Below are 24,675 nucleotides of genomic sequence, written 5' to 3' on the forward strand. Positions count from 1 at the left end.
ACTGAGTCTTGGGGCACTGAACTCGCACTCCCCCTTTTGATCCTGGCTGTGTCCGCTGTGACCACGGGCATACTATCTCACCCTATCATTTTTTTGAAAGCTTTTTATTTTCAAAACATATGCATGGATATTTTTCAACACTGACCCTTGCATAGCCTTGTGTTTCAGATTTTCCTCTCCTTCCCAACTTCCTCCCCAGATGGCAGGTAAACCAATATATGTTATACATGTTAAAATATATGTTAAATCCAATATATATAAACATTTATACAATTATCTTGCTGCGTAAGAAAAATCAGATCAAAAAAGAAAGAAAATGAATAAGAAAACAAAACGCAACAAACAATAACAAAAAGAGTGAGAATGTTATATTGTGATCCACACTCAATTTCCACAGTCCTGTCTGTCACCTTATCATTTATAAATGAAAGGGGGTGATTGGACTAGACACCCTTGAGGGTCCCGTGTACCTCTTGGTCTGAGATTTCCCTGGAAGAACGAGGGAAGGAACAATGGACTTGGAGATGAGAAGACTTGGATTCGAATTCCACCTTAGATGAGAAGACTTGGATTCGAATTCCACCTTATATGCTGATTGACTGGGACTCATGGCAAGGTGCTTGCTTCTGTGTGCCTCAGTTTCCCCATCTTCAAAATAAGATCCAGAGGCTGGATCTCTTTGACTGCTGATCCTTCTACTTCTTTTGGCTTTGGGTTGGTGCCTGAGGTCAAGTGCTCAGGGATTGGGCACATTTTGGGGGAGGGGGAGAAAAAGGAGGTATGGAGATTTTTGTTGCTGGTTTTTGAGAGCCTCATTCCTTTGTGTTTCCTGGGCAGTGTCCAGACTGCGGTGATCAATGTGTTCAAAGGAGGAGGCCTGCAGAACAATGAGCTTTTCCTGCTGAATGAAAACATCAGGTAGGACCCTGTAGAAGGAATGACTTTTATCTATGGGGCAGAGCTGGAAAGGGGGAAGGTCCCCAAGGCAGAGTTCTCTAAGAAGTCGGGGGTCCAAATCCCAGCTCAGATCCTCACTAGCTTGTGGGGGAGTGATTCACCCATGGGCAACCTGGGTAGAGGCAGGATTTGAATTCAGATCCCAGCAGGCTCTTTAATCTGTCCCGCTGCCTCCTTAATGAAGATCTGCCATTTCTCTGTTGAACCTCTGCCTCTATGAAAGCTATTAAGTACGTGCTCTGTCTGGGCCCCCGAGTCACTGACTGTGTTTACACTTCCACTGAGCATGTTCAGTCCTATTTCATACTGAGAATCATAGAATGATGTCTCAGGGAGCCCCAAAGCCACCGTCTGCTCCGACCCATTCACTTTACAGATAGGAAAGCCCAGGTCCCAGCGTCCTAGTCCCTCGCCCAACATCCCCAGTTGCTGGTCCAGGCCAGGATAATCCAGGGCTCCTGAGCCAGAATTCTATCTTGGGCTGGCCCCAGGCCCATCTTCCATGGTACGGGGGAGCTGAAGGTAAGAAATGGCAGTGAAATGGTATTCTGTTAATCCTGCTGAGAGTCACAGGGAAGGCTTCTACACTGGAAGCCCAAGGTCAGTTCCTCGAGGGCAGGGACTGGGTTACTTGGACATTTACATCCACAGCTCCTGGCCCAGAGTCAGGGCAGCTAAAGGCTTGCTGAGTGATTTCAATGACTGATTGAAGTCACCCTCACTTGTACCCCTAGCAAAGAATCCCATGGGCTGATGTATTTATTTACTTATTTTTTTTTTTTTTACCTTTGGGTTGCTCCAGTCCCTGCGTGCTGCTTGTATCCCAGAAGGCTCGTTTTTATTCTTGTCGTCAGTCCAGGGGGAGCTTATCAGCTGGGGGAAGGGTTATAGCCGGAGTCAACCAACTACATGACTCTGTCTTTGGTTATTAGCGGTCTAAAGGATGACAACAGGGGGTCTCTTGGCTTGTGGGGAATAGGTTTTTCTTTTATAGAATAGATTTTTCATTTATGAAACAGGTTTTTCTTTTGTGGAATAGAATAAGTTATTCTTTCATATGTTTTTCTTTTATAGAAAAAGTTATTTTTTATAAAATATGTTTTTCTTTTATAAAATAGATTTTTCTTTTATATAATAGGTTTTTATTTATAAAACAGGTTTTTCTTTTACAGAATAGAATAAGTAATTCTTTTATAAAATATGTTTGTCTTTTATAGAATAAGTTATTTTTTATAAGATATGTTTCTCTTTTATAGAATGTTATTTTTTATAGAATAGATTTTTCTTTTATGGAATAAGTTATTCTTTTATATAATAGGTTTTTCATTTACAAAACAGGTTTTTCTTTTATAGATTAGAATAAGTTATTCTTTTATAAAATAGATTTTTCTTTTATATAACAGGGTTTTTTTATTTACAAAACAGGTTTTTCTTTTGTAGAATAATAGAATAAGTTATTCTTTTATAAAATGTTTTTCTTTTATAGAAAAAGTTATTCTTTTATAAAATATGTTGGTCTTTTATAGAATAAGTTATTTTTTATAAAATAGGTTTTTCTTTTATAGAATAAATTGTTCTTTTATAAAATAGGCTTTTCTCTTATAGAATAAGTTATTCTTTTATAAAATAGGCATTTCTCTTATAGAATAAGTTATTCTTTTATAAAATAGGCATTTCTTTTATTTATACAAATGAAATTTTTCCTTGCATGTGCTCCTTTGGACCTTCCCAACTCCTACTCTTCCTCAAGAGGAGACTCGTATCTGACAGGGCTTGAAACCCTTTCTCCCATTGCAGGGAGCAATTCCTGGAAAATGGAAAGTAGACACAGGCATTCATGCCGAGTGGCGGTCTGGAGCTAAATACAGCATGCTGGCATGCACATGTGTCCACATCTGGAAGTACCCATGCTCAAGTAAACACAGCTGCCTTTCTTTAACAAGTAAAACACTGAAGCAAAAAATATGACTCTCCTGTTACTGTGGGGGATGTCGGTTAGTCAAGTTTGATTTTTCTCCCCCTTTTCTCGAAGTCTTGCCCTGCACAGTAGTCCCCGTAATTCAGCTGGCTGGTGGGAGAAGGGGAGAGACTCTAGGAAATCTGGGGAATTTGTGGGGAGGGGGTTCTGCCGTGCTCTCTTCAGGGCATTTTGATTTTGAGAAACCACAAGCTTGAAGCAGAGGAGGGAGGGCCAATTGCTTGGAATACTGGGTCGTTCCAGAAGGGACACCAGGACCATGGGATCGTCAACGAAATCAGGTATAATTTGGAGAAGAAATTTTTGTGGAATGATTCTCTTTCTTTCTACCACTACCTCTGGCTTTTATTCTCCATTCTTTATATTTTCAGCCCCTCTTATGACATCCTTTGACCACCAATCTCTGAACACAGTTCCTGATGTGATCTGACTAAGCAGAAGCCAATGGAACTCTCGCCACCTAGTCCCAGATTCTGTATCTTTTTAGGCAACTAGGGTAGGTGATATAATAAAACCCTAGATTTGGAGACAAAAACTGAGTTCAAATTCTTCCTCAAGTACTTTCTGACTTTATGAGGCTCCTTCTCCCTGCCTTGCCAAGTGTATTAAAACTCCCTAGATATTCTTTCAGGTGAACTGTCCTCTAGCCATCTCTTTTCCATTTTGTAGTTGTAAAATTAACTTTTGGAATGCAAGGGGAAAGACTTTACATTTATGCTTAATAAATTTTATCTTTAGATTCAGCTGTACGTCAAAATTTTTCTGGTCCCTGACTCTTCCTTGAAGTGTATTAGCTCTCCCTTCTAGTACTGGGTCATCTGCAGATTTGATAACCTTTGATAAAATCATTAAGAAGCTGAGGATCCAGTGCACATCCCTGGGGCCCACGTGCCAGAGAATCATTATTACTGACTTTTTGGAGGGACCAGTTATTCAACTAGGCCCAAACTTACTTACCTCTACTATCCCCAGCCCACCTCTCTCCATCTTATCCCCCAGAATAGCTTAAGATTTACTTAATTAAAATCTAGATAGATTCTGTCTAAAACCTTCTTACTTTGCCCATTAAGGAATCCCATCAAAGGATGGGAACTTTTCCAGCTCTTCATGATCACTACTTTCCTCTCTAGATGTTCATTAACCATCCCTCTAATAACATTCCACAAAGTTGTCAACAATTAAAGAGACACTCAATGGCCTCTTCCTTTTCCAAAAATTGATCTTTCTTAAATTCTGTTACACTTCCCCTTTTCCTTAGAGTTCAGAGATCACTGACTAGATCTGGTTTCATATTCACTAATTTTTTTGGTAGCCCAGAATATTTAGTTAGTTCCTCTGGATCTGAGGCAGTGAGATGGGGTAGTAGACAAAGAAGAGTATTGAACTTGAAATCAAAAAGACATCAGTTCAAATCCTACCTTAGACATTTACTAACTGGGCAAGTAACTTTTCTATGACTCGGTTTTCTGTCCTGTAAAATCAGAGAGTTGGACTCCATCAGGCCAGAATCTATGATTCTATGTTTTGAATTTATCAGTGGCAAGCTACCTTTTCTTTTTATCCTTATTTTACTTAGTTTTCAACTTTCTAATGGCCATTTTTGCTCTGTTCTTACCATTTGAAATAACGGTTCCCTTTCCAGAGAAAGTAGAGGTAAAATAAGAATTGAGTTGTTCTTCCTTCCTTATTCTCCCTTCATGATTTCTCATTTTATCTATATGGATTTCAGAACAAAGCAACTTTTTACTATTTCAATTTGACCTTGAGGGTAGAACTTGGTTTTGGGGGATCATCTTTCAGCTTGTTATAATGGAACACTTCCCAATGGGTAGAGAGCCAGCCCCAAATGGGCTTGATTCCTATCATGGAAGTACTCTCGCTGAGGTTGGATGACTGCTTGTCAGATGATATAGAAAAAATACCTATTTTAGGTGATTTAGATACTCTCTGAAGTCCCTCATCCCATAGATCTGTAGAGAGCAAAAGATCATTTTATGCACTTGCTGAAAGACAATTAACAGAGCCCTCTGGGAGCCCTCTTTTGCCATTAACTCATTGAATGATTTCTGGACACAAAAGTGCCTGATTCCTATTGCACTCCCTCCATGCCTCAGTTTCCCATTTTTAAATAGGTTAGACTAGGTGAGCTTTATGTCGTACAGCCCACAGTTATGTCTGTGAAGGAAACAGTGGCTAAGAATCCTAACGTAGAAAATACAATCTTACCTCTGGAGAAGCTTACGGTCTCATTGGGAAGATAATATGCAAACATGTGAGAGATTCAGCTCCAAAAGACTTTAAGAGAAATGACAATATAGTACACTAAGACAGGTAATCCAAAAACGTATGTAATTAGTTGTAAACAGAGAGGGAGATTATGGGAGCACAAATACAGCACTGAAAGGGACCTCAACTTCTTAAACTTTTTTCCATTTGCAATCCCTTTTTTTGCCTGAGAAATTTTTACAAAATAGCTCCAAATACAAATCAAACACTGATAATAAATCATAATTTTTTGACCTCCATAATCAGTTATGATACCCCATATGGGATCGTGAACCACAGTTTAAGAAGCTGGGAATTCTAATTCAATCCCATTTTGTAGCTGTGGAAACTGAGGACAGAAAAAGAGCTGAGCTATATCATAATACCTTGGAAAAATTGCTGGATTTGTGGTCATAGGGGCTGAGTTCAAATTCTTACCTTGCCACCTATCCTGCCTGTGTGAGCATGAGAAAATCCTAACGCTTTTCTCCAAATTATTTCCCTCCATTGTAAAATGAATGATCTCCTATCCCTTTCCATTTGGCCCAGGTAACATTGAGTGACTTGCCCCATATACCTGAGGCAAGTACCAGAATTCAGACCCCGGTCCATTCCCCAGCTCCCAGAGGGCCAGATGTGTGCAGGCTGGAAAAGCTTCCCAGAAGAGGAATGATGGGAACTGAATTTTAAAGTCAGCTTAAATTTATTTCCTGGAGAAACAGCTGCTCTTTGTATCTTTCTACAGAAAAAAGAGCAAGAAAAAATTATTGTCAGGATTCCATGACATATGAGCCTGTTCCCTCCTCAGAGGCCCACTTGAAGGTCCAGCTCAGCTTCCCCTGCCCACCCAAACCCTCACGGGATCATATGATCATAGAGGTAAAGCTGGAAGGGATGGCAGAGATCCTGGGGGCCTCCCCCTTTCTAGTTTACATATGAAGAAACTGAGAACCACAGTTATGCTGGTGGTATCTGTAGAGAGATAAAAACCAGGTCCAGTCCTGGTGATCCTGAGCCAACATACTTTCCCTGCCTCGTGTTGCCCATCAGGTTTATGTCTAGAGATATCAGTCAGTTTGGTTGTTAACACAGCACAAACTGTCATTACGAAGACCAATCTGTTTTGAGCAAAAAAAAATGTCCCTTGGGATTTTCCAAAGAAATATTTGTCTAGTATTATTGTATCTAATATCATAATTTATTATTGTTATATATTATCTTTATCATAGTTTCTTCCTTTTTTCATATTTCTTTCTTCCTCCTTTTTTTTCTTTTCTCCTATCTATTCCTTCCTTCTTTCCTTCATTAAATACATATAATAAAAATAAAAAGAGATGGAATGTGGGCTTAGTGCAGAGGAAATCCGTGTTCAAGCCCTGCCTCTGACACCTCCTGATTCCTGCCTAGGCAGGAGACTTGGAGTTCCACATTTGGAACTTAGAAGGCCTGAGTTGAAAACTGGCTTCAGCTATTTTGTGCTTTGTGATCCTGGACAAGTTTCGTTATTTCTGTCTGCCTCAGTTTCTCTCATCTGTAAAATGGGGGTAAGAATAGGACCTATCTCCTGGGGTTGTCATCAGGATCAAATTAAATATCACAAATAGAGCAACTCATCAACCCTAAAATCTTCTCTAAATACTACCTATTATTATTATTACAAGATCTGATACATAATAAACAAAAAATAATCAGTTAACTTAATAACATGATACATAATTATTGATCAGCCAACTACATGATCAAGATAAATTAGAAGGAAGTAAGAAGCTTTGAATTACTATGTACATGATGCTGTCCACATACAATATTACATATGGAATGGAAGTTTAATAAATTGGCTTTTCTTTTCCTTTCCAAATCTGATTGAATGGAATGGGAGTTGCCACTCTGATTCCCTTCTCTCTGGCTGCAGGAACTGCTGAGTTTGCCTCTCTGTGGCTCCCTAGACCACATCCCCACACCCTCGCTCTCCTACCCTCTCGGAGGATATTTCAATACAGAAAATTGACACAGATGGGGTTTCAGGAACCCCAGAAATGCATTTCCATGGAACTGGTCCAGGACAGGAAACTCAGATTTTCCCTCTCCCTTCTCTCTAACCCTCCCTGTTGCCCGTCTTGGAGGGAACAGCCCAAGACAAGGAAACCCCAGGGGTTTTCAAGGAAAGCAGAGGTTCCAAGAATTGTGCTCTGTGCTGGATGGCTCAGAACTGAAACCTGTGTTTAAGTCAGGCAGCTGCTACAAACCCATTTCTTAATTTTTCCATCTAGTTGGCAGGGCCTGCTGATCATAGATGGATTGACAGAGGCTTTTAAGGATCCAAAACCGTGGGGAAATTAGGGGCAAAAAAAAGACCTTTCCTCCTCGCCATCTCCCCACCGACCTGCCATAAGCATCCTGTGAGTCTGTTATGGATTAGGCTATAAATAGAGAGAGATTGCCTCTAAGAGTCATCTATAAGTATATGTCACTTGTCTAGGAGGGGAAGAGATAGCCAGGGAGACGGCCAGTGGGCAGAGCATAGAGATTTGGGATAGAAGCCCCAGGTTTAGATGTGAAACCTACTGTTAACTTCTTGGAGGATCATAAGCAATTCCCCTCTCTTTGATGGCATTCAATTTCCTTATGGACTAAATGCTTCTGAGGTTCCCTGCAGCCCCAAACCTGTGATTCTGGAACTTGGGCTTTGAGAAATAGAAGGAACTTGGGGTCATAGATTTGGAACTGAGCTGGAAGGACCTTGGAGTCACTAAGGCTAACCCTCTCATTTACAGGACATTTTTCCAACCCTCTCCCATTAGCACGGATTACTTCATCGTTCTCTCCCAGCTGCCCTAGTAGGGACAAGGTCAGTTTCTGTCTTTTTTTCCCCATTGTCTGGAACACAAGTATCAGAGTGGTTGTCTCACAGCCTTTTTCTGGCCTTGTTCCCTTCCTCCTGTTGCCTTCCCTACACACATACACACACACACACACACACACACACACACACACACACACACACACAAACACACACACACATATAAACACACCCTTTATTTTTGCATCACTTTTTATTTTACTAAAACTTTTATTTTCAAAACATATGCATGGATAATTTTTCAACATTAACCCTTGAAAAACCTCGTGTTCCAATTTTTCTCCCCCTTTCCCCATCCCCTTCCCTAAATGCAAGTAATCCAATGTATGTTAAACACGGTAAAATATAAGTTGAATCCAGGATATGCAAACATATTTATACAATAATCTTGCTGCACAAGAAAAATCAAATCAAAAAGGAAAAAAATGAGGATGAAAATAAAATGCAAGCAAACAACAGCAAAAAAGTGAAAATTGCGTCACTTTTTAAAAGAATGTTTACACTTTTTTTTTTGGATTTATTGCATCTTTTCATGCTCAGAAAATGCTCAAAAATTAGGTTCACCCGTTGAGCACTGAGGACAATGTAGAAATGCTGCATTTTGGGGAAGGGGGATTAAGGGAAAGAGTAGCAGGAAATGTGGCAAACCCTGGCCAACTGGGGGTACAGTGGAAGAGGCAAAAAAAGGCCCCTTTAGATCAGAGGATTTAAAGATGGAGAGACTTGAGAGTCTCCTCCAGTCCTTTGATTTTATAGATGGGGAAACTGAGGGGGGGACTGTGACCCAGATCAGGAGTGGCTCCTGTAGCTGATGCCTTCCGTCTACTCAGACATCCCCACACGCATCCAGAGTGCAGGGCCTTCCAGCTGCCCTAAAGCTTACGCTTAGCCCGGGTCCAGATGTTCGGTCCTCAGCCCCAGAGCCAAGAGCAGAGACCTGCCATGGACATGACAGCGAGCAGAGAGGCTGCTGCTTGTGTGACACAACAGGAAATCCTGTAAACAGCCACATGTGGCAGAGGGAAGGAGAGATTAAGATAATGAACCCAAGACCACTGCTTCCCTGCTTCTTGTTCCTGTTGATTGTCCCTGCCTGCCTCCCTGTGTGGCCGGTGCCCGATTTTGTGGGATCCCAGGAAGATTTCCCTTTTCTGTCGTGATCACATAGCCCCTTTTTCCTATCTGCTCCCTCCTTCCTCCTCACCCCCCCTAAGGAAGTACAGGACCCCATGGCTCCCTCTTCTCCCAGCTCATTGTATCAGGATGATCTGACCCATCTGGATGGCATCCTTTTAAAATGGCCCTTGGATCCCAGTTGGGGAAACTCCAGTCCAGATTGTGTGTCAGTGGACAGTAGAGTGATAGAGTAGATTAAGCTCTGGATTTGGAATCAGTGAGATGATGTATCTAGTACTTAGTACCTAGGTATCCTCAAGCAAATCAATTAGCCTGTTTGCCTCAGTTTACTTTTCTGTAAGATGTGGATAATAATAGCAACAGTAGTAGGATGTAAAGTATTTTGCAAACCTCAAAGCACTGTATAAATGTGAAATACTTAATAGTAGGGCTACGGACCCAATCTGTGATTTCATGTCTCAATCAACACCTTACTTGCACATTATGTCTTCAAAAGAGTTGACCTAGAGGTATCAGACACACTGGCAAACCAGATTAAAAGGTAATTGGGAAAGATTTAACAAAATAAAAAAATAATAATAGAACATAGATAATGTTATGATATGGTTATCTAAATCAGTATGTGACAGTGAAATCCTTATGGATGGTTTAATGGCCCCTATTTTTATTTAAGTCCTTGAGAAATTAAGTTTTTTTTTTTAAAGAACAATAGAAGAATGGAGATAATGTTGCCATATGATTTTCTAAGTCTATCCACAAGAGCAGGATCTTTGTGGATGGCCCCTGTTTTTTTAAGTCCCTGCGAAATTAAGTTATTTGTCCAGGTCCAGACAGGAGTTAAATCCAAGTCTTCCTGACTCCAAGACTTATTTCCTTCTGCCATGCCCCTCTAAATCTTAATTGATAAGGAGGATGGGAATGATAAATCGAGTCTTGGCAGAATTATGTTTTTTAGGAAAGTCTTGCCTCCAGAAAGTCAGTGTTTTTCCTTCTATCAGGGAGGAGGGGACATAGGAGGAAAGTTTCCAGATTCTGGGGCTCCCGTCTAAGGGGAACGTGATGGAGATTTTTCATTGTCAGAGACATCGGGTGTCCGACTTTTCAACTCTCCCACATCCCGAGAGCCGTTTATGACATTGTTATGTAACTGTTTCTTTCCAGTTTCTTTTCCACTTTATTCTCTCCGGTTTTGTTCTGTTCTACATGAGGGTTGCTGCCTGGGAAAGAGAAAGCTCAGCAGGAGGGGAGTTATGGAAGACTTAGGCTGGCAGCTTTTGGTTCCATTTAATTCACTAAACCTATTTGTTAGGTACTTTGGATATACAAAGCATTCTGCCAGGACTCAACTTACACAGACTTTTAAAGGGGCTTAGCCTTTCTGGAGCTTACACTCCACAAAGGGCACCCAGGCTCTGAGGAGATGATGGGGAAATCCTGGAGCTCTCTTAGAATATGAACCCCATCCTCGGGCAGGCGGTAGATGCTCGTGGAAGCCCAAGCTCTGTGTCTCAGGTAGGCTGCCCTCGGGACACCACATATATACATACACACATGGCAATTATTACCCTTTTCCTTAACACAGATGGCTGCAATGTCAGAAAAGCTAACGTGAGCCAAGGAAGGAAGTCATGGACACTTTTCTTCCTGGCATCTCTTGCCCCCTATTCTACCAGATTTTTTTAGCCTCATTTTCTTCTCTTAGAGACTTTTCTGTTTAGATGATCACTGGGCCCTTCTTTAAAAAATATTTTTAATCGTATTTTATTTTCCAAATACATACAAAGATATTTTTCAATATTCACCTTTGCAAAATTTTATGTTCCAAATGTTTCTCTCTCTGTTCATCCTTTCACTTTTCCCCAAGACACCGAGCAATCCACTATAGGTTAAATAAACATGGAACGCTGGATTTTTTCATAATCATCATGAGGAAGTCATTCAATAAAGTATCCATTTCCCCATTTTATAGATTGGAGATGCTTGCCCAGGACTTGATTGAACTTGAATTTTCTTAACTCCCAAATTGCCTCTTCCTCGTCTCTAAAGTTGAGGGTCAATTCCCTTTCCCCCTTAATTCTTCCAAGGCAAGTTTGGAATTTTTCAAAATGAACTTTTGCTAGGAAAAAAGAACAAATTAAAAAAAAATACAATTTTCAGACCATTTTTAGAAGCGAAGCTTCTCTCTTTAGCTGAAGCCTCCCCATGGATCCACTTTGGTCTGTACAGCAAGGGGACTGGGTGACCTGTGACCTTCCAGAGAAGAGGTTTGAACACCTTCAATGAAGGGGGAAGTTGTCGTCTCCCCAAGATAACCTCCATTCTTGGACAGCTCCAGTTACTAGGGACTTTTTTCCTAAACTGATATTCGAGTTTTGACAACTTTTCTCTCTGTTGATCCTAGTCCTATCCTTCCCTCAACCCTTTCCTCCTGCCTTCTTATTTCTTTTTGAATTTAGAAGACTTTTAGGCCCTTCTATATCTATCTGTTTGTCTGTTTATCTATATCTATCTCTATTTATAGAAAGAGATAGATATAGATAATCAGCAGATAAAGGCAGGTTTTAGGGCGATGGGAATAGGCTTCTTGTAGAAGGTAGATTCTAGCTGGGTCTCGAAGGAAGCCAGGAGGGAGAGCATTGTGGACATGGGGGCCGGCCAAGGGATACGTCCAGAATTGGGAGCTGGGAAATGGCCATTACCAATGGGGTACGAGGGAAGGTGTAGGGTAGATAAGTACTGGAAGGGGGTGTGTGTGTGTGTGTGTGTGTGTGTGTGTGTGTGTGTGTATTTTGGGGAAGGGGCAGCAGGTTAGGAAGGATTTCAATTGCCCCAAAATGTTGCATGTCAATCTGGGATGATGGGGAGCTGCCAGCTGGCATTTATTGAATTGAGGCCGGTTATTGGATCTGAATGTGGTCTGGCCGGGGAGAAGCCAGAGGACCGCCATCTCCCTAGCTGGGAGGATCAGGGGAGGCTTCCAGCACCCGTCCCCAATTGATTCTTTTGCTTCTTCCCCGTTTTATCTGGGTTGGGCACTCAGGCTGTTTGCCCAAGAGAGATTAAGTTTTTCCAGCCCTGGCCAGCGTCTCTGTCCCTTTTGGAGCCTCCTTCTTGGTGATCTCCAAGGAGGGCCTCCGTCACCCCCTTAATAACCCCTCGAGCTCTATCCCGGGATGAGGAACAAGGGAAGACTTGCCCACACTCACAGAGTTTTGGTGTCTAGATTTGAACTAAGGCTCTCCAGACTCCAAGGCTAGCATTCTGGCTGCTGCCCCATCCAGTTGCCTTGATTGTTTTAATGTAGGACTTAGAGTCACAAAATATAAAAAGAATGGGACCGGAAGCCGGTGCTTGCTTGATGTGTGGTCCTAAACTTCTCTGAACTTTGTTTTCCTCATCTGTAAAATGGGAGAGACAGCAGCTCCTCCCAGGGTTTTTGTCAATTGCTAATGAGATAATCCAGTGAGTGCTCAGTTTACCTTATGGTATGACATAAATGACACCTGTTGCTATTATGTTCAGGGAACCTATGGCTTCTCCCCCACCCCAGATCTGCTCGACATTCTGTCTCTGTAGTAGAAACTCCCTGGGATTATCAGATTCTTGATTTAGAACTTAAAGTGGAGGAAATCAGGCAGAATTGCTCATTATCACAAAGACAGGAAGATTTGAATCAAATTCTCTGACTCCTCATCCAACCCTTCCTACCTGTCTGACAGGGACAAGTTAAAATTCCCTGGACCTCAGTTTCCTTATCTGCCAAACAAAGGCTTTGGACTGGACGGTCTCCACCACACGACAGCTGCTTTCTTGGCCTGAAGTTCCTGCTCCCGGCTGGGGCCACCCACTAAGTTCCTCCCTCCCCGTTCGTGGCTCATTTGCCAGAGAGAAAGGAGGACTGAGTCCATGATCGAGCCCACATTACTGGCTCCAATTTCTTTACCAGATTCTCTTTAACAGCCCATAACTCAGGTCTCTCCTCCCTCCCAGTCCCTTCCCTCACTGCTGCCCTGATGGACTTGGATGATTTTTAGACCAAAGCTTGGATAGAAAAATATCTTCCAAACTCAGCAATAGCAGACAGAATCCCCCCCCCCCGAATTACAGGATTATAGGCCTCAGAGACCATCAAGACCAACTCCCTCAATTTACAGAAAAGGAAACTGAGGCCCAGGATGGTGAAGTTCCTGAGTTTTCACAGGAATTGGGATTTGCTAAAGAACCAAGGTGTTTTTCATGCTGCTTCAAGGAAAGAAAGGGCAGGATTGTTGCCTCCTTTTGTGATCTGTATCTGCATCTGTCTGAGACTGATATATGGAGCGTCATTTTTATGATTATTTTCCTTGTCTTCTCCCCACCCTTAGCGCCATTCCTGTTTTCTGCACGTAAGCTCCTTCTCCTTCTGGGTCCTGTGGGAACATGTCTATAGGAGTTAATACCACCCTGGGAGGACAGCTGAACACGGAGCTCTTTAGGAGGAAGCGCTGATAGAAAGGGCAACTGAAATCCCTACCATCCAGGCATCTCCCCTAATCCTGGAGAAGGTTACTCTTGTTCTTAAGATTGGCTGATCCTGTTAGGATGGATGCAGAGAAATGGGGAAGGCAACATCCATTAAGACAGAGTAGAAATTTTGGTGACTTTCACTCCTTGGACCTCACTTTGCTCATGTGAAAAATGGGGAGGAAGAGAAAGGAGGCTCGAGATCCCTTCCAGCTCTAGCTCTCTGATATTGTGATAAGAAGACAATTCCCATTTTCTTTTTTTCCCTCAATAATATTTGATTTTTCCAAATACATGTAAACTTAGTTTTCATTTTTGTAAGATTTTGTGTTCCACATCTTTCTCCCTGTTTTCCTTAACTCCCCTTTTCTCTAGACAGTTAAATATGTGCAATTAAAAAAATATTTCCGTATTTGTCATGTTGGTCAAGAAATATCAGATCAAGAGAGAAGAGAAACAAACAAATAAAAGGTGAAGTATTATGCTTCGATTCACATTCGGTCTCTATAGTTCTCTCCCTGGATGCAGGTGCCATTTTCCATCCCAAGTCTGTTGGAATTGCTTTCTATCAGCACATCACAGTTGATCATCACATAATCTTGTTGCTGTGTATAATATTCTCTTTTTTTTTTATATAATATTCTCTTGGTTCTTCTCACTTAGAATCAGTCCATGGAAGTCTTTCCAGACTTTTATCGACAGTTCTATTTTCTTCCCCAACTTTAAACTCCACCTGTCTTTCTTCTTCTTTAAGGCTCTTTCATCTACTGGTTTATATTGGGCACAGGGGGGCCTTGTTTCCTTTTTGAGGGGCAAATGTTGGAACCCTTAAGATGCTGCAGCAGCAAGCTCTATGACAGAGCCAGTCCAGGTGTAATAGGGCACCTCAGTCCCCATCTCTGGTTCCCTTAGCACTTTTCTGGAGCCCTGTGGCTTATGCACCTTGAATCAGAGAGTCCACCTTAGTAGCCCACTTATACAAACAAGTGACTCTTTTCTGAATGTTGTTTTTATTTTCCACAAAACGGGGATCACAATATGAAGCTCAAAAGAGATTATAAACGTCAACATCCTGGAAACCTACAGCTGGTACTGGGTGTTCTCTCCTATATATGGTGGAGCGGGGACCTCCATTTCATTGACTTGTAGATTTAGAGATTGGAGAATCACAACTAATCCAAGCTCTTCATTTTTCAGGAGAGGAAACAGGTCTGGGAACAAAGTAAAAGAAGGGAGAGAGAATTTGTCTCTCCTATCCTTGTATGCTCCCTGTCCTAAGCTGAAACAAGCCATGGGCTCAGATTGTATATCTCACGGACAGCTCGTACCATATGGGAGTGCAAGCAAGTTTCTGAGTGCCAAACCAGTGCCCAAGTCTTTGTTTGTTTTCTCCTAGGCGGCTGCTGAAGAGCGAGCTTGGATCCTTCATTACAGACTATTTCCAGGTAAAATGACATTTTATAGTGATGCATTGGGATGAGTGTGTGTTGGTGTGTGAGAAATCAGTGCCATACAAGATGAGTATATTTATATATACTCATGTTATTACAAATTATAAATATATAATATTATATATTTATATATGTAGTGTCTTTCTTCTCTTGGCTCACATACGTCCATGCCATTGGTCCAATAATTATTTGTAAGGACCTAATATGTGCAAGGCATTTATAGCACAGACTCAGGGCTTGAATCTATGAGGAACGGAAAGCTGAATACCTGCCACTTTTTCTCCAGGAGTCCTTTTTACCTCTCAACCTCAGGTAAGTCACCCAGTGCTAGTAATGGCTTCTTCCTATTCTTAATTTAATGTAGGAGCAGTACATTAGGTATAGTGATAAAGGTCTCTGTAAAATGGGGTTAATAATAGTCCCTAACTCATAAGGTTGTGGATCAAGTGAGTTAAGATAGGTAAAGTACTTTGCAAACCTTAAAGCAGCTTTCTACCTCCTCAAGTGATTAAAAAAATAATACTGCAAGTATGTTTTGTATGATTGCACATATATGACCTATATCAAATTACTTACATTCTCAATGAGGAGGAAAGACGAGGAAGCAGAAAATTGGAAATGAATGTTTAAAATTATGTTTGCGTGTAGTTGGGGGAAAAATAAAATATTTAATTAGAAAAATAATCCTGCAGATAATCCTCTGGCCTTTGGCCTCCTCAAACTTAGCAAGACTGGTTCTCCAACAATGGGCATTCATACTCAGAGCCTCTTATCTTGAGTTCTCTAATGCCTAACCTTGGTTCTGTTGATCCAACCTTGAGAAGCCCAAATCACCTTTACGTCCTGTATGCAGATGACCCTGGTATCCCGAGGCATCGATTTAATAGAACAACTCTTGAGATGTCCTATTCTTTATACCAGCATCCTCCCAAGTTGAAAGCCAGAGGTGGAGAACTGTGTGTCAAACGTTGCATCGAATGTTTGATGTCGAGTCAGTCAGTTGGCAAAAATGATATTTTTAATCCTATTTTTTATTCTTTGTCATAAAGGGGAGATTGTATAAGGATTGCTGAGAATTGAGGGTTTTATAAAAACAAAACAAAACAAAAGTAGCAATAAAAATCAGTACATATTTTTTAAAAGGGCACGTCCTATCGATGGATTGGGTTGTGTTCTCCATGAAGGAAAGATGACAGTCTTGGATTTTTGGTTTTATTTTTGCTATTTTAGACATTCAGGGGGCTTGAGAGAAAGCTCAGTCCGCAGAGCAGTAAAGCACAAAGATTAACAGAGAGATAATTAGTCAGCAATTGCATCATTTCAACTGCCCTTGACTCACAGGCTGTGCTCTTGGCTTTTGCGCACTCCTCTCCCACTGTCTCTGCGATGTGGTTCCAAATCAAACCACAGAAGAGTGTTTTGTTTTGTTTTCATTCACTCCCAAAGAAGCTTGCAGCCTCCTCCACTGGGTCCTAATTGACATTTAACATAAAATGGGATCGATATGTATTTTTGAACCAGTCTTCCTCCCCCTGTTCTGAAATCCCGCCGGCCCAGATGTGTGTGTCCCCTGTTCTTGGGGTTCCCTTCCTCCTCACCTTCACCCCTTTGGATCCTTATTTTCCTTCAAAACTCGGGTCAAGCACCATCTCCTATTCTGATCCTTCCTCTCCAGGTCCCCACCCCTTCATCCATTACTTTGTATTTTTATTGGCTAGTTGGTGTATATATTGCTTCTCCCCTCCCTGTCCCTAACTCAATAGTAGCAAGAATTGCTCTGTATACCCCATATGTAAAACAGTGGATGACGCACAGTAAACTTTTCCTAAGGACTTGTTGAATGGCTGAATGACTTTGATTTTCCAAAATTTTCATTTCCAAATTTTTTTCCATTTTCCAAAAAAATCAACCGGCAAACATTTATGAAGAGCCCACTATGTGCAGGGCACTCTGCTAAGTTCAGAAGGAGACAAGTACAAAGAGTAAAACAAACTCTGCTTGCACGAAGCTGACATTCTGATAGGAGGGAAACTCCCCATCTATGAAACCATGCTGCTTCCTGAGCCGCTTACAAAGTATGGCACGCAGACGATTTTTAAAAAATAACCAAATGGTGTGATTTATTTTTTGTATCAACAGCATGTGATAAAACATTAACCACAGCTCAAAGGGAAAAAATGAAGCTCTCACTCTCACTGGCTGCTGGGTTTCATGTCTTAGTTTTGTACAGGGGACTGGCTAATGGGGTAGGACTAAAGGGCTCCTCTCAAAGCCTTCACCCCAACTCCAACCTTGGGTAAACACAGAGCCTGATCTGAGGAGAAATAAAATAGAGCAGGATTTAGTATTCTTTAGTTAATTTATAAGCCGTTCTAATGTTAAGCAGCCAGCTACTTTTACAGAGAAACTCACTGAATTAGTGGCAACATTGGGATTTGAACTCTGGGTCCTTGGCTCTTAGTCTCCTGGGAGTTTCCACATTATCCTGCTCTTTGTTTTTCAACAAAAGGCTAATCAGTTAGCCAGTAAACAAGCTTTGATTCAGTTAATTTGTTGATTTAAGTTCCTAGATCCAGGGGCTACCAAAAACAAAGATGAAATGGTTCTTCCATTCAAGTAGTTTACATTCTATTAGAGAAGATAACTCTCTCATTCTCTCTCTCTCTCTCTCTCTCTCTCTCTCTCTCTCTCTCTCTCTCTCTCTCCCCCCCCCCCCCATATACATATGTGTGTATGTAGATGTGTGGGGCATATAAGGTAATCCAAGGCTTGACATCAAACTTACATCCAGAGGGATCAGGGAGACAGCATTTGAGCTGAGTTTGAACCCACTGGGGCTTATGTGGGGAAGCAGATGTGGAGGAACAATCAGAAGGCTATTTTGGCTAAACTGTTAGAAGCAGTTATGGAGAGTAAGGCTAGATGGGTAGACTGGGACCAGGTAGCCAAGGGCTTTAATAGCCAAACGGAAGAGTTTGGATTTGATCTTGGAGGCGAAAGGCATTGGGGTTAGAGACACTGAAAATGGAGTTGTGCAAAACCCTCTGCTAGCATCCTCGGTGAGACAGGGCCTTTTTATCCGAAGCTCTGAATCCATTGCAGCATAAAGGAAGCTCCTGCAGAATCTCTCCAGGCAGAGAAAGGTCAGTAGCTGATGAGGAGGTTTAAACCATCCAAGCAGATACATGAGCGGTTGGGGAGACGGCATGCCAGCATTGCCTCAGATGGTCAGGGAGGTGGAAATTGGATATTCGAGGCACTGAGCTCATTAGTTGATAAGGACTGGCAGAAACAGGCCAGGCAGACCCGTTCCCAAACATCCACTTCATTTCAGCCAAGAAGACCGACTTGCCCTTGGCTCCGTTCACCCCCAAGAGCCAACTTGAAACCTGCCCAAATGGCTCAGGTTCGAAACTGCGAATTTTCGTTTTGCTACTTCAGAGAGCATCTCTGAAAGGGAATGCATTCGGTGATGGATAATGAAAGTGATGGGGGCAAGGGCAGGTAGCCGTACCATAGGCTGCAGATCGCCTGCAGAGAGAGAGGGGAGAGAAGAGTATGATTTCCCAGAAAGGACTGACACATAGGTAGGGCCAGGTAAGTAAAAAACCAAAATCTGGGACTAGGTTTTTGTGATGGGACGGCATCGATGACCTCGTCTGCTCTAATTTGAATCGAGCCTGAGAAGAAAATTGAGTTTTTCCAAAGGCCCCTGGCAGGGGAGGGTAACTCTATACCTCCCAGTGCCAGCTACAATAATTGGGTCCTTATAATGCTTGAAACTGATAGTGTGAGCCACTCAGTGTTTTTCCACTATTTCGATAATTGGGTATTCTGATGGTGAAAGGCGTGGAGGCTGATGAGCAAATACTCTCCAACGTTTTCCATCTGCTCTCGACTATGTATTTATTAGACATTTGAGGTTTCATTCTCTTTGGGGTTTTTTTTTCTGACCGCTGAAAGTTAAACTACTTTTCCATGGAACAGAATTTTTGTATCATTCTCAAATTTGTTCTCAAGTCAATGACTTCGAAACTTCTTTGGAAGAAGAGAAATTCATGGAACTGAGATCCATGAGGTCACGGATCATCTGATCGCACTAATTATTTTTTTTTTCCATTTCCTGTTCATATCTGAAAGAATCTTAGTAAGATAATTATCCTACCACTTCATCATCATCAAAAACAAAAAGCAAGTGGTTGCTTTCACAATGGAAAGAGAATCGCATGGAGAGTCTGTCTCCTTGGAATCTGTGATCTGAAAAAGACCAGAAGCATTTTGGGAAGCAGGATAAGAGAAAGGAAAGAGAAGAATACTTTGAGTTTGAGGTTAAGATAAAGAGGGATTGTTGGTTTATATGTTGTATCTCCCAAAAGGAAAGGATCCATTTTCCTCTCTGTATTCCTCAGGGCTCAACACAATACCTGGGAACATAGTATATGCTTCATATGTAAATGCTTGTTGATTGATTGATTTTTTTTGACGAGGTGGTTGGGGTTAAGTGACTTGCCCAGGATCACACAATCAAGTCTTCCTGACTTTAGGGCCAGTGCTCTCTTATGCTATCTAATTGCCCGGATTGAGCGATTCTTGATGATGACACTAGCTCACATTTATATAATGTTTACTATGTACTTTATAGTTAACTCATTTGATCTTCATGACAATTCTGAGAGGGTATTTTACATTTTACAAATGAAGAAACAGAGGCTGAATTTGAATTCAGGTCTTCTTGACATCAGGGTCAGTACTGTATTCATTATACTACCTGGCTGCCCTCAGATAGAGTCCCCAGTGTTATAGCAAGGCCCATGAGGGTTAAGGTGCAAGAGTACAATAAAATCTAAGCCAACAAGGAATTGTTTGAGAGACATCGCTAGAACTATACAGACTAAAAACAACAAAAGGTGTCTGCCCTCAATGAGCTTACATTCTGTTGGGAAGATATAACATATAAACAAATAAATCTATGTTTGTATATATTATACAAAAAATTGCAGAGGAATGAAAGAGCCCAATTAACTAATAAAGGTTTGAAAACCATTTTTGTGGGAGCAGTTAAGTGGTGTAGTAGATGGATCACTAGCCCTGAAGTCAGGAGGACCTGAGTTCAAATCTGGCCTCAGACACTTCCTAGCTGTGTGACCCTGGGCAAGTCACTTAACCCCAATTACCTCAGGTAAAAAAAAAAAAGGAAAAGAAAACCTTATTTGTGTGCACTGGTTGTCCAGTGAAACCTATCATCCCATCTCATAATGGTTTTAAATATCATTATTTATTTATTAATATTAAATATTTAAAATAAAATATACAGGATTATAAAAGAAATCACATATACAAATAGCTATCCAAGTTTGTTTTTTTTTTTTTTTTAAACAAGTTCCTGGACCCAGATTAAGAATCCTTGATTTGGGATGATCCCAGAAGATCTTCTTATAGGAGACAGTGCATGACTTAGGCCTTGAAGGAATTCTGAGAGACCCAGATAAGTGGCCATTATCTATTCCAGGAATGGTGTATGTAATGGTGCATGTAAAGACCCTGAAGCCAGAGATAAAATGTAGAGTTCAGGGACCGGCAAGTAATCTAGTTTGGCTGAAAAGAATAAAAGAGTAATATATAATAAACCTGAGAAGGAAGTCTGAAGCCAGACAGTAAAAGCAGGAAATGATGAGGCCCTGGACTGGAGCATAGGCCAAAGGAATCATAGAATCTCAGTGTCAAAAGATAATTTAGACCCGCCCTTCATTTTACAACATAGGAAATGTCTGAGGTAGATTTCCTCACTCTACGTTGAGCCCTCTCTCTTCTGAGCCTTAAGAGGTAAATTTTGGGTAAGAAACATGAGAGCGAACATTAAAGATCCTTGGAACGTTGGTGTTGGAAGGGGCCTTCCAGTTCATTAAGTTTTGTCCATCCCATCATTTGACAAATAAGGAAACAGATCAGGCAAATCAGGTGTTTTTGCCCAAAGTCACAGTTAGCTGTGATGGAAAATCACCAGTCCTGCTCCCTGCTTTTAAAAATGAGGAAACTGAGATCTAGAAAGAATATGATTAGAATCAAGTTCCCCTGACTCCTGAGCCCAGAGCTTTCTCCCACCCCACCCCTCCCCCAGGCAATTGAAGTTAAATGATTTGCCCAGGGTCACACATTTAGAAAATATTGTGTCCAAAGTCAGATTTGAACTCAGGTCCTCCTGACTTCAGGGCTAGTGCTCCATCCACTGTGCCATCTAGCTGCCCCAGTCCAGCGCTTTAAAAAATACATCACACAGGTATTCTGGCTCCAAATTCAGTGCCTATTTCCATGAGGTAATGATGCTTTCTGTATTTGCCCCGAGATGACTAATCTTTAAGCAGCAGTTCCTAATCAATATCCTTTGCTGAATAGACAGACACTACAAGAAGCATCTCTGCCTACCCTGGGGTTGCAAGCAGTACTTTCAGTCCTGCCAGTTGCTAGCTGATCTTGAACAAGTTGCTTCCTCTCTTGGACTCAGTTTCCCTATCTTTAAAATATGGTTGTTGAATCTTAAGGTCTCTTCTTCTAAAAGCCTATGGCTCTGTGCTTTTGAACATTTCCAGAAAAATCCAACAGTCTTTACATTACCAGTGCCTACCGCCTGAATATAATCATCTCTAGAGCGATTTTAGGTTTACAGAGTCTTTTAGTGTGTTCACTGGTGAACATTTATTAAATATCTACTGTATCCCAATCATTGGTCATACAAAGACAAAAATGAAACAGTCCTTTCTTACATCCTCTGGAAAAACTAAGTGTACATGTAGGAGGGTATAATAAATTAATAGATAAGGTTTGCTCAAAACAACCCTGTGATGAGACTAGTATAAACATTGATATCCTTATTGCGTGGATGAGGTCAGATGTGAAAAGATTTGGCTTACATCACATGAGATGTGGCAGAATTGGAATACAGACCCAGGCCTCTCAATCCCCAAGTCCAACATTCTTTCCAATACTTTGTGAAAAGATCCGGTTCTAGAATATTGTCTAGAAGATTGTTTACAATCTAGTGGGAGAGATTCCCCTTCTCCCTCCAGTCCGTGCTAGAGGGATGGCACACCAAGCATCCGAAGAGAAGGTTAGAAGGGAGCTCAGTGGCCATCTCATGCAAATCCCTTCAGAATCTAGAATGAATATTCATTTCCTTATATCTTTGATTTCTTGGTTGGTTTTTTTGGTTGTTTATTTTTCTAGAGGTGGTTCTACTGCTCCGTCTCTCCCTTGGCAGGATACCCCTTCGAAAGCCAAGGCCTTTGTGGGCAGGAGGCATGTTCTTTCTGGCCTTGTTACATCCTGCAGACTCCTTTCCTCCCCTGCTCGCTCCCTCACACTCCCTCCTGCCTGTGGCATTGTTAGTGAGTGAAATCTGGGTCTTAGCTGCCCGTTTAATGACTGATGTCTGGGGTGGTTTGGATTACTCTCCCCCAGACAGTCTCATTTACGATTTTCCAAGCTAGCTACGCCTCATATTTCTGTTTGCAGCCCATATTTCTATCTGGAATAGTATAAACAAACATGACAGCTGTCCCCTGCCTCCTGACTCGGCTCTTCTGCAAACTTCATTAAAGAGTCGTGTGTCCTCCCTTCTGTTTCATTACTGGGGGGTTCTGGGTAACAGCGAACCCTACTTTAATTCTGGCTTCCTTGCCAGCTTCTGCTGCTAACCCTGCCTTTAGGCCTTTTCTTCAGAGATGCGGTAGGAGAAGCAGAGGCTTTTTGTCAAGAATGTCCTCATCCCCCATCAATCACCAAGCGTTGATTAAGCTTCTTCTGTGGCCCAAGCTGTGTGTGCTGGGATTATAGAAAGGATGAAGCAGTCTTTGCTTGGGATATTCTTGCATTCTAACAGAACATTTAGTATCCCCCTACTCTTTACCCAGGACTCATCTAAATTCAAAGGAATACAGTGGAGCATAAAACAAGAGCCCTTCTTAAGAGGCTAATGGACTGATTGGGATGAACCAGATGGATGCATGAAAAAACTAATAATTAATGAATAATTAGCATCTGCTGAGTGTTCAATAGGAAGAAGACTCTGAGATACTCAGGCGTCTTCCTGGTAGCTGTATAATCCCTATCAAATGAAGGTGACATTTCCCAGCATTTTTAGGGAGGTTAAAAGGCCTGATAAGATGTGCTGCATCTGCATCCAAGAAGGTCGTGTCAGGGATAATTCGCAGAATTAGGAAGATGCTCTGCTCCTACCACATGTGGAGTTTTGTGGTGGTTTCTGGGTGCTGTGGTTGAAGAAGGACATAGATAAACTTGGGGAGGTTCCTTAGGATATTCCTGTACTGCACTGGATGAAGAGTGGTGCTCTGTACTAGCAGAGTGACTTCTCAATGATGAGAATGTGGATCCATCAACGCGTCAGAAAAATGACATTTTTAGATACTACCAGAGAATCTTGGAAACTTCTCTGTTTGATGATTCCACTCCTTAAAAGTGCCCCTTTCATCTCAATTTAATTTTTTTTAATGTAAATTGACTTTTAGCCCCACCAAAGGGCTGGACATTTGCAAGTGGAAAGCCCCCTCTCTCTAACCTGGGTATCTGGAGGTCTGAGTCCTAGGCCTGACTCACCATGCAAACTACAACAAGTGTTTAAGATGCTAATGCCTCAGTGTTTGCACCTGCAAATTGGGGAGAGGAACACCTCCATGTCAGACTCAGACTCATAATGGAAGTTCCCCCTTTCATTTGGAAGAACTCTGAGATTTGATAAGTAGGTGCTGTCCCAGAAACTGAGTTCAGGAAATCCCAGAGTTCGTAGAATGGTTTGTGAAAAGGGCCCCTGAAAATGGCTTAACATTTTGATAGGGGGGCAGGTTATAGGGAGGCAGCAGAAAGAGTATGCAAGTTCTAGGGTCAGAGGTGCTCGATTCAAACCCTGCCCTTCACCCAGAAGTTAACTGTCCACTTCTCTGGGCCCTGGTTTTCTCATCTATAAAATGAGTTTGCATTTGATGACCTTTAGTGGATACAGCACTGGACCTAGAGCCAGGAGACTGTGAGTTCAGAGCTGACCTCAGACACTCCCTAGCTGGACAAATGACTTAATCCTGTTTGCCTCAGTTTACTCATCTGTAAAGTGAGGTTGGATTTGATGACCTTTAGTGGATAGAACACTGGATCTAGAGCCAGGAGACTCATCTTTGTGAGTTCAGATCTGACCTCAGGTACTTCCTAGCTGGACAAATGACTTAATCTTGTCTGCCTCAGTTTACACATCTGTAAAATGAACCGGAGAAGGAAATGGCACACCCTTCCAGTATCTTTGCCAAGAAAATCCCAAATGGGGTCACAGAAGGTCAGACATGACTGAAAAATGACTGCTCACTCCAGTCTATGATCCTGGCTCTTTGATCATAGGTAAAGCCATAGGCTTCAGGTTGCCTTTCTGTAAGACGAGGGCAGTTAAATTAAAGGATGTCTGAGGTTTCTTCCATCCCCAGATCAATGGTCTGGGGGATTCTTGAGGTCTAGGGTCCACAGGC

At 41.7% G+C, this 24,675-nt stretch overlaps 1 protein-coding gene across 2 annotated transcripts in view; it reads left to right on the forward strand.

Annotated features, from left to right (window-relative positions):
- PRR5L (proline rich 5 like) overlaps window positions 1–24,675 on the forward strand; it is a 96,311-nt gene that overhangs the window by 35,875 nt on the left and 35,761 nt on the right. For both annotated transcript variants that reach the window (XM_051964216.1, XM_051964218.1), the window contains exons 3-4: window positions 838–918; window positions 15,097–15,145. In XM_051964216.1, coding sequence (XP_051820176.1) covers window positions 838–918; window positions 15,097–15,145 — 130 coding nt within the window. The remainder of the gene's footprint in view (window positions 1–837; window positions 919–15,096; window positions 15,146–24,675) is intronic.

This window comes from Antechinus flavipes, chromosome 6, assembly GCF_016432865.1.
Source record: "Antechinus flavipes isolate AdamAnt ecotype Samford, QLD, Australia chromosome 6, AdamAnt_v2, whole genome shotgun sequence".
In the NCBI taxonomy this organism is placed as follows: Eukaryota; Metazoa; Chordata; class Mammalia; order Dasyuromorphia; family Dasyuridae; genus Antechinus; species Antechinus flavipes.